At 58.8% G+C, this 9,645-nt stretch overlaps 2 protein-coding genes across 3 annotated transcripts in view; one reads left to right on the forward strand and one right to left on the reverse strand.

Moving 5' to 3' along the window:
* FBXW8 (F-box and WD repeat domain containing 8) overlaps window positions 1-1,702 on the forward strand; it is a 50,900-nt gene extending 49,198 nt beyond the window's left edge. The window contains exons 10-11 of the mRNA XM_062589845.1: window positions 120-236; window positions 796-1,702. Of these exons, the coding sequence (XP_062445829.1) occupies window positions 120-236; window positions 796-940 (262 nt within the window). The 3' untranslated portion in view covers window positions 941-1,702. The remainder of the gene's footprint in view (window positions 1-119; window positions 237-795) is intronic.
* A 4,290-nt stretch (window positions 1,703-5,992) lies between these two features.
* TESC (tescalcin) lies at window positions 5,993-8,926 on the reverse strand. 2 transcript variants are annotated; one of them, XM_062589847.1, is made up of 8 exons: window positions 8,838-8,926; window positions 7,420-7,489; window positions 7,186-7,266; window positions 6,843-6,982; window positions 6,697-6,758; window positions 6,516-6,623; window positions 6,320-6,367; window positions 6,004-6,243 (listed from the first exon to the last, which is right to left on the reverse strand). In XM_062589847.1, exons 1-8 carry the CDS (start codon window positions 8,893-8,895, stop codon window positions 6,166-6,168), a joined length of 645 nt encoding a protein of 214 aa, XP_062445831.1. In that variant the 5' UTR covers window positions 8,896-8,926; the 3' UTR covers window positions 6,004-6,165. The 2 variants fall into 2 exon arrangements, with proteins under 2 accessions (XP_062445830.1, XP_062445831.1); XM_062589846.1 differs by having other exon boundaries at window positions 5,993-6,367.
* Window positions 8,927-9,645: the final 719 nt, after the last annotated feature.

Consider the following 9,645-nt stretch of genomic DNA (forward strand, 5'->3'; position numbering starts at 1 on the left):
CTGAATTAAATGAATTATTGTCTAATGCAGCATAATTCCTTTATTACACTTATTTTTTTTCAGAGCCTGTTGCAAGTGGCATCTTTTACCCAGTGCTGTGATTTTTTTTTTTTTTCCAGACATCCAGTTCGCTATTTATGGTTTAATTCTCATAGCCTCATCACTGCAAATATCCCTGATGAGAAAACCCCCCGAGGCGCCAGCATCATGGACGATGACTTAACCGCGCACCGCAAGTGAGTAAGCCAGCCCTGAAGGGTAAGGTTTTGGGCATTGCAAAGGTCAACTTAATATATATTTAAAAATGGCACACGAAACACCTGAGTCATGCTCCAGAGTAGTAACAGAGAGATATAGCATGTAGAAACAATATAAAGGTAAGCCTTGCAAAACCACTGATGAGTTGGCTCTCTATTTACTTCTGAGCGCAGGGGAATGCATTTCTTTCACAGCAGATGAGTATAAATGCCACTGAAGCAAGACAAGGAATACAGTTCTTTCCTTGCTTTAAACATTAGTAATGATAGCTCTTCCTAAAGGAAAACTGCTGGTATTTATACTCCAGACTTTGCTATTTGCATCTCAGATGACTGTTAGTGCTTCTAATTGAACTATCAAGCTACAATATGCTCATCTTCGCCATTCCTGAATAGATCAGAAATGTTTTGGTGGGTGACAGTAATGTCTCCACATTGCTAAAGTGAATCATTCACAGTTATTTTACTGACTTTGTTGGTTTCTCCTGTTGAAATAAATAATTGAGGGGAAAATAATATCGATTTGTGTTTTGCCCAGGCATCGAGGAATCATCTACGCCTACGAGTTCTCAGCGGAGCAGTTGGCTGTAGAAAGCGTCCTTCCTATTTGCCGCTCTTCCTACGATGAAGTGACCGGTTATAACTACAACATCGGCCTTGCGGTTCCCTACGATAACATTTAGGTAACTCACTCCTAGTTGGCCTCTGTGGTCCAGCTCTCTGCCAAGCACGTGGCCGGAGGGGGGAAAGGAGATTCGCGAGGGACAGGCGCCAGAGAGATCGCGCTGGCTGCAGGCGCATTTCCTGGGCTGCGCTTTTGCTGAAAACTTGGGGCGTGAACAAGAACAGAGAGGGAGTATGGCTGTCCCCAAAAGACTAAATAAAACTGAAATATGTAGCTGTGCAAACATTCAAAGGTCCCCTGTTGCGGAGTGGGGGGGCTGCAGAACGAAGGGGAACAGCGTACCTCCGTGTAAGCAAAACCGGTCGTTCCCGCTGCCTGTGGGAAAAGTGCTGCCGATCCCATCTTGGCAGAGGACGTGCTTGGGTCAGGCAGCAAGAGCCCCGAGTGGCAAACGGCTGCGATCGGGGAGGCTGGGAGCACGTCGAGGAGTTCGTGCCCTTCGGACGTCTGCCTGCCCTCAGGGGAGGAAAACGAACAAAAAAACCCTGCGGGGACTTGGAAGAAGTATCTTGGTGTGTCACATGTTTGAAATTTCTTTCCTTAAAATAAGCTGCTGATTTTTCTTTAAGTGTATCTGAGCGTGGCTAGAAATGGGCAAAACTGCCCAAAAGGCTTCCCTGCTCATGAGAGGGGAGGTGGAGGGAGGGGGGGGCAAAGGCTGGCCTTGTCCGGGCTGGATGCTGGGGAACTCAGCAGGCCATGCTTCAAAAAGTTTTTAATAAATTATTTTTTAAAAAAATCTCTAAAATTCTAGATTAAATGTTCTCTAATGGTATATGTATGTGCGTATTTGTGGCTTTTCATCCTCAAGTCTTTTAGGGTGGATTGTGCACTGAAGCAAAAGGCCGTTACGTCCCTGGCTAGTTGTGAGATACCTTCTGCGTTGGGTCGGACCCTTTATCAGAGCCTTTCACTGAATCTGAAGGCTTCATGAGATGGCTTTAACTTGGGTTTCTGGGACCATTCTGACTTCAGTGCTGGGAACTGATCGTGTTGGTTTAATGAAGCAGAGGGGTCCCTCCGCCTGGCGATTGCACTAGCGCCTGGAGAAGCGTTCAGGCTGAAGGGTGCAGTGTGCTTCTTGTGGGGACACTGAGGACTAAAGCTGCGTCTTGACCGTGGAAGTTGCACTGACATAGGTAGGACCAGTTTGGCTGAAGAAGCGCTGACGTCCCATAGGGGTGTGTTTTACTGTTTTAAAACTGTTTTCATGGTGGTTGTGATTTGCACTTGTAAATTTACTGGTGCAATCCAAAGCAGTATAAACCAAGCTGAAATAAGTTGTAACAGCTTTTCAGTGGCTTGATGAAATCGGTTTAAAAGCACGCTCGGTTAAAGCCGTAGGAGTCGGTGTTCGGGGAGCTGGGCCGAAAACCAGCGGCTGAGAGAGGAACCGGCTGGACTGCGTCAGGCGGGAGTCACTGGGGCCAGTGCGCGGAGGCAGTCCCTGGGGACCCCGTCTCGGCTTGCTTCTGCCTGGAAAGGGAAGCAGTTCACGATTCTTTTATTGTATTTGGCTTGTGGTGGTTTCCCATGACCCCTGCACCAAATTTTGTGCACGTGTTTGGTTTTAAACGGTTACTTTTTCTTCCTAATGGGCTGATGTAAGAAATGCAGAGGGGAAAGTCATCCAATCTGACCAATAAATTTTATTTTTTTGAGAAGTCTTTGGTCTTTTTTTTTCCTCCCCTCTGCCATTCTGGGAAGCCAGCTCCCTTCCCTCGTTCCTGGTGGAGCGAGAGGTGTCATGGATACGTGACATGCTTCAGGAGCTTAGATGAAACCTGTCAAATAAAGAATAGTCTCTTTATCACGGGTAAGTTTGGGGGTTGGTCTAGCCCTGAGTCTTTTGATGTGGCTGAGCACAGCTTCCTCCTTTGCTGTTATCTCCCCATCGGTGCTCGGTGACCTGCCGCCCTGCCCCGCTTAGCGGACCCTTGGCTTGTTGCCGCTTGGCCGGTTGTCTCAGAGCTGCTTTGTTCTTTCGTCACCTTCCTGCTGCGAGTGCAGATCCGGCTGCCTTGCGCCGGTGTCCTGAAGTTCACCTCTACATGTCCCTTCTCTTTCTCCGCTGCTTGTGGCGAAGATGTGTCTGCTTTTACTGTTCCCTAACAGGCTGCAGTGGCACCGAGCTGCTGGAAAGCCGATGCTTTGCAGCATGTGCATATGCAGAGGTATCTGCTGAGGAGGATTTGCTACCTGAAGCAGAGAAGACCTACTAGTCGTCGATTCGCTGGGGGCCAAGCATCAACCCGTGTGGTTAGTGGGGGAATTTCTGTTAGCTTCAGTGGAGAAGGGACTTGTCTGTCCTTGCAGCGACTGCTCTGTTGGATCGCTGCCTGCCTGCGGTTCCCGCTCGCTGGGCGGCTGGAGGATGAGCCCATTAGTCCGTGTCTCCTATCGCTGGAATTCACGTGGGAAGGTTATAGCACAGTAGAAAGTTGTGGATATATTTAGCGTGGATTCAAAATGCAAATGAGGACACTTAGGTTGTTGGAGAGTATCCATGATGGGAATTTAATTTTTGTTTCTGAAAAGCGATTTTGTCTTGTCCTGCTTCACTAGGTGTCATTTCTGTTGTACTGAAATGGATGCTGGTGTGTGCCAAATGCAGCAGTGACTCTCTGCATCTTCTCATTGACACAAATGGAGCCTGGCTCCAAATAACTTCAAAAGTTCTTGAATGGAGTCACCATCTCATCAGAGATAGGTACCACCTTTGAATTTCCTATCTGGGGCATCCTGCTGCTACAGGTACTCAGTAGGTCGTCACAGAGGTGGACTCCCTCATCAACTGACTCCTGTTGTATCCCAGAGGCAGAGAATATCGTTGAACAAGGCGGAGGTTGGCCTCTTTGCTATGTGTTGGGAGGCCTTCTGGAAGGGTATTAGCATCAGCCGGATGGCAGAGTTCATGGTTTCCAAAGAAAGGGTTGCCCGGCTTCAGGAGCTGCAGTTGGGATGTGTTGGACCGGTGTCACTGACCAGGCAGAGGTCAGGCTGAAGGCGCATGGGCCCCAAGCCGGTGCTGTGTGCCATGTCGTAAGCTAGGCTGGGTATTTGCAGGCAGCTACAAAAATCACAGTAGAGGAAGAAGTAATAACTTGGGCTGAGGAACCTCAAGAACTTCAGTTTGTTTTTGTTCTTGCTAGCAGTGATCCTTAGCGAGAAGGAGGGTGCGTTGTCCGGGTGAGAAGGAGCGTTGGGCTTGAAAGGCGTTCCCTATGTTGTGCACGGAGAACGGAAGATCAGAGCGGGCGGCTGGCACCGGCTGGCGGCCTCCAGCCTCTTCCAGGCTGCAGAGCTCTGGCTCTCGCTGGTGGGACAGTGATGGGTGGCAAAACAGCCTTGAAGCAAAGGGCGAAGGTAGGACCTAGGCAGCTCCAGTGCTGTCTGGATGGAGTGACAGCCTAAGCAGTAGAAACTAGGGGGAAATTCCTGTTCTAGAGTGAGTCCTGCTTTTTTGCAGTGTTCTGGCCAGGACCGTGGACTTTCTGCCTCTGTGCAGGATGTGGCTCCCTGGAAGATACCTGTGGCTCGGGTTCAGTGCTGAAGGCCAGACCTTCTAATCTGCCAGTCGCTGTCGCCCCTTCTGCTGGTGGCACAGGGCCTCTGATACGGAGGTGACGCAGATGCTGCTCTGCCAGGAAAGGAAAAGCTGCTCAAAACTCACTTTGCTGCTTGCGGTGCAGGATTTTGCTGGGGTGAGACCGGTACCGTTGCCAAATTTCCCTGGGCTTTGCCAGGTTTTTCTGTGCTTCGCGGCCTCGCGGCTGCTCCATCGCACCGGGTTTCGCTGTTTTGACCCTGCCCTGGCTCGCTGCTTTGGCGGGGGAGGCTCACACTTTCCCACCTGGAGGCAACGTCTCTGCAGAGCTGGGTTTGACGTAGTCCTTGGGGAGAGCCTGGGGCCGCGGCTCCGTGGGCTTATCACCGTCCCGCCGTTCGGGGCTAGCGTCTCGCTTATCGTCCCCCATCCGGCCCGCTCCGCTCTCCCTTTCGTCTGGTTGGTATAATCCTCCTCCTCCTCTTTTCTTTCTCCCTCCCTCTGTCTCTCTTGTTTGTTTTGTTTTTAATCCTCCTTTCCCCTGGAGAGGCAGAAGCAGGATGCAAAGCCCGTGCAACCGCTCTGCTGGGGGGCCCAGGCCCGGCGGCGGGAGGCAGGAGCCGGGAGCAGCTCCCGCGTCGGCCGCTGGCCCGGGCTGCCCCGTGCCCGTGCCCGTGCCCATGCCGCTCCGGGCCCCGCTCCCCTCGCACCCTCGAAAAGCAGCCGGGACAGTGAAGGGGTAAGAACGCCGCTCTCCTTGCTGCTGTTTAGCCGGACTCCCCTCTTCTGCCTTGTGTTGCAGGGCGCGCACAGCCCTTGCTGGCTGCAGACCCGCTGCCGTCGCTGCGAGGACGAGGGCAGCGAGCGCTAGAGAAGGACGCGGTTGGGAAACGCGGGCTGCGGGGAGCCCCCGAGGCACGGGAGGGAGGAGGAGGAGGAGGAGGAGGAGGAGGAAGGGTCCGGCCCCGCCACGCTGACGGGTGCAACCGGGGCGCTGCAAGCCGGGAAGGGCTCAAGGCCTGCCGAAGCGGCTGCTGGGCAGCCCGAGGGTGCGGGGCCGGCGGGGGGCCGCTCCGCCGTGCAAGGCTCCCGCCTGCGCCCGGGGCGGTTTCCCAGGGGAGGCGCCGGGGCGATGGGTGCGCGCCGCTCGCCTGGGGCGCTGCAGGCTGCTTTCGGCGGGGGGAGGGAAAGATATTTTTCCCTTCAAGCTTGCATGTTGCCAGGCCTGGGAAGGCTATTCTTTTTTTTGCTACAATAAAACAAACATCTTCCCAGTTTTTCTAAAAATAGCACCACCACCACCCCCCCGCCCCGGCTCAGGCTGCCTTGGCGCCAGCAGCGCCCGGGGCCCTGCAGGTAGCGATGCCGGCAGCGAGCCGTTAGCTGCAGGAGCCACTGGGAACCCGCGTCCCAGCCGGGCCGGGACCAGGGTGGGGGGGACGACGGCGCCTGCAGCCCCTGGGCTCGGCTTTTCCCGGCGGGCAGCCGGGGCTGGAATAGCTCTCAGCGAAAAGTAAAAAGAGAAATGCCTTTTATTACAGCTAAAAGTGGCGGGGAGCCGCTTACGCCTCTCGCGAGCAGAAGGCAGCGTCGCAGGCGGCTGCACAACGCGCGGCGCCGAGCTGCCGCCGAGGCGCCTTCCTCCTCCTCCTCCTCCTCCTCCTCCTCCTCCGGGCTCAGTAGCAGTGGGCGATGGGCTCCAGGTTGAGGAAGCGCACATGCATCTTGGTCTCGATGTCGATGCCCTGCCACATCTGCAAGGCGGAGGCGGGCAGAGGCGGGGGCAGCGGGGCGGGAGGCGGCCGCCCGCCGGCGCCCGCCGCCACCAACCTTAAGGAAGTCGTCGAAGGTGATGCCCTCGTACACCTGGTCCGGGCCCTGCGTGCAGCGAGCCAGCGTCAGCGCGGGGAGTCACTGCCCCGAGGAGCCCTAAGGCCTGGGTGACGCCCGCCAGCCCCACACCCTATATATTCATACGCGCGTGCAGCGCCCGCGTGCCGCGCGAGCCCGCCGAAAGGGCGCCCACCATCTGTCCCACGCAGATGCTGGCCGCCTCCATCATGGCCCCGTCGGCGATGGACCTCGCCGCCTCCTTCTCCAGGTGCGGGTTGCCGGAGAGCAGCTCCTCCACCACCTGCGGGGCAGCGGGGGGCCGTCATGGCACGGCACGGCGCGGCACGGCGCAACGCGGCACGGCGCGGCATTACGTTTCGGTACTCCTGCAGCGTGATCTTCCCGTCGCGGTCCGCGTCGTACATGTGGAAGAGAACTAGGGGAGGAGAGCGGCGGCGTGAGGCCCGGGCCGGCGGCGGCAGGGGCTTCGCGGCGGGGCCCGCGCCCCGGCCGGCCTCACATCGGAGCTTGTCCTGGCGCAGGCGATGCAGCTGCTCCTCGGCCACGCCGCTCCCGATGGGTCGGAAATAGGACATGACGGTCAGGAAGTCCTCGAAGTTGATCTCGTCCACCAGCCCCTCCGAGTCCTGCCGCAGGTTCCTGCCGGGACGGGCACCGGTGACGTGCCGGCCGCGGCCCGTCCCCTCGGCCTGGGGGCGGCCGGAGCTGCAGAGAGCACCGCGAAGCGCCCCGGCGCCTTCCACCGCCGCGCCGAACAGGGCTCATAATTTTTTTTATTATTAATTATTATTAATATTCCCCAGGGCTGGAAGGGACGGTGGCGATGGCGGCGCGGTCCTTACCGCTTGTCGAAAAAGGCGTGCACAATTTTCGCCCGAATGGGGTTGAACTCCAGGTCAGGGATGCTGTCGAAGTTCTCCTTGCTGCAAAGGAAGCAGAGGCAGCGGGCGGCTGACGGGCGCCCAGCGACACCCCCCTGCCCCCCCCCCGCCGAGCCAACCCCAGGCCCGTCCACTCCGACGGGGAAGCGGCGGGTGAAGGTGGCTCCGGGGGCGCCCGCATCGCCCTCGCCTTACCGGATCGTCAGCTGGTCGCGGCTGAGCTGCCTGAACCGCCGGTGCAGGTGCTCGATCTGCTCGGACGTGACTGGCGAGGGGAAAGGGAGAAGCCGCTGGGCCGCGCGCCCGCGCCGGACCCCGGCTGCAGAACCCGCTGCGCGGCACGGGCCAGCCAACACCACCGCTATTGCAGCAGTTTGTTTTTTTTTTTTTTCTTTTCTTTCTTTCTTTCTCTCTCTTCCCTCTCCCCTTTCCCAGCTCCTTGCTCCACGGTGCCGGGGGGGGGGGGGGGGGTGGCCCTCCTCAGCGACTTGTCTCTATTCTCTATGGGATGCAACTGAGTCTCCCAGGACACTCCGGCCTTTTTTTTTTAATTATTATTTTTTATTACTTTTTTTCTTTTTTTGGGGGGGGGGGCTTGTCCCAGAAAACTAGTTGCACCTGCAGCAGTGGGGAAAGGCTTTGCAGCAGGAGCTGCTCAAGGGCGCTCAGAAGCTGTTTTGGGATCCCCACGAAGGAGCCCTGGGGCGCCGCTGGGCCAGGAAAGGCCGTTTCCCCTGGCCGGGTGCTGCCCTGCAGAGCTGGGCTCCTGCAGCGTGCGCAATGCAAACATTTATTTTTAAATTTCAAATTAAATTCCAGTTGCCCCACCCCCCCCCCCAACATGGCAGCTGTACCCTAAGGGTGTCTCCCCACCCTCTTCTGTCACTTGGCTCCCAAAGAGCTTCCAGGCTGCTTCGTTAAATAGAAATGGGGGGAGGGGGGGTGGGGGGAGGGGGTGTGTGTGTGTGTGTGTGTGTGTGTGTGTGTGTGTGTGTGTGTGTGTGTGTGTGTGTGTGTGTGTGTGTGTGTGTGTGTGTGTGGGGGGGGGGGGGGGGGGGGGGGGGGGGGGGCGTATTTTAGCTGAACCAGAGAATAAATAAATAAAAATAATACTACTAATAAAAAAAAAAAAACACCCAAACCTTAGGAAAGCTTGTAGGTACATTGCAAAACTTGTCGGCTCGGCCAGGCGGGGCCCCGTGGGGCCATCGCAAGCGCCGGGGTGTGGTGGTGGTGGTGGTGTGTGTTTGGGGGGGGGGGGGGGGGGGGGGGGGGGCAGCCCAGGAGCGCCGAGCCCTGGGCCGCGAGGAGGAGGAGGAGGAGGAAGGCGCAGGGGCCGGCAGGGCGGCGCGGGGACAGCGGCAGCCCCGGGCCCGGCATATGCTGCCGTCGCGCCTCGGCGGTACCGGCCGGGCGCCGCTGCCCCTCTCCGGGGCCGCCGCCTGGTCCGGACCCGCTGGTGCGCTGAGCCGCGCCGGGTCTCCGCGGGGCCCCCAGCGGCCGAGCCGGGCCGAGCCGAACCAAGCCGGGCCGGGCTGGGGGGAGGGGGGGGGGGGGTGCTGGTGCGGGCCGGCCCCGCTCGGCGCCCGCCCCGTGTCCCCGCCGGTACTCACAGCCCGTCTTGTCGGCCAGCGCCCGCACCTCGGCGGGCAGCGAGTGCGCGGAGCCCATCCCGCGCCGAGCCGGGCCGAGCCGCGCCGAGCGGGGCCGCCGCCGCTCCGCGCTCCGCCGCCGCGCTTATAAGGGCGGGCGCGGCCAGGAGGGAGGCGGCGGCGGCGGCGCTGCGGCTCCCCCGGGTCCCTGAGCTTCCCCGCTGCGGCGCCGGCGCTAGGTTCCAGAGTTAACAGCCCTCGGCTGTGGCGCCTCGGCTAGGGAGCGCCCGGGAGCCGCGGGCTCGACCCCTCGCGTCCGCCGGGAGCAGGCCGCAGCGGGGCAGGAGCGGCCCCGCCGCCCGCTCTTCCCCCGGCTCCCCGAGCCCTGCTCACGGCAGGAACCTCAGCGCCTCCGTTAGTCCTGCGGCTTCGCCCCCGCTCGCCGGGGAACCGCGCAGGGCCGGAGAGGGACGGGGCCAAGGGGACCGGCGCAGGCTCCCTGCCCTCCCCGGGGGGAGGCCCGGCAAGGCGGCAGGCAGCAAGGTGCCGCCGCGGCCCCGCCGTCGCTGCGGAGCTCTGCCCTGCCGCCGCTCCTCCACTCCCTGCTCGCCTCGGTCCCTGCGCTCGGGGCGCGTCGGCAGCCGCCCACGCTCGCAGGGGAAGAGAAAAACCACCGCAGGCAGCACAGCACTTGTAAAAAGCACACGCAGCTCCGAGGGTACAGCATGATTTGGCAGCAGGTAGCAAGTCAATATGTTTTATTTTTTTTTAAGCCAAGTATAAACAGGAAAGGAATCAAATAATTTCCAGGCTCCAGCTGTCCCTGATC

This window comes from Rhea pennata, chromosome 17 (genome assembly GCF_028389875.1).
Source record: "Rhea pennata isolate bPtePen1 chromosome 17, bPtePen1.pri, whole genome shotgun sequence".
Classification (NCBI taxonomy): Eukaryota; Metazoa; Chordata; class Aves; order Rheiformes; family Rheidae; genus Rhea; species Rhea pennata.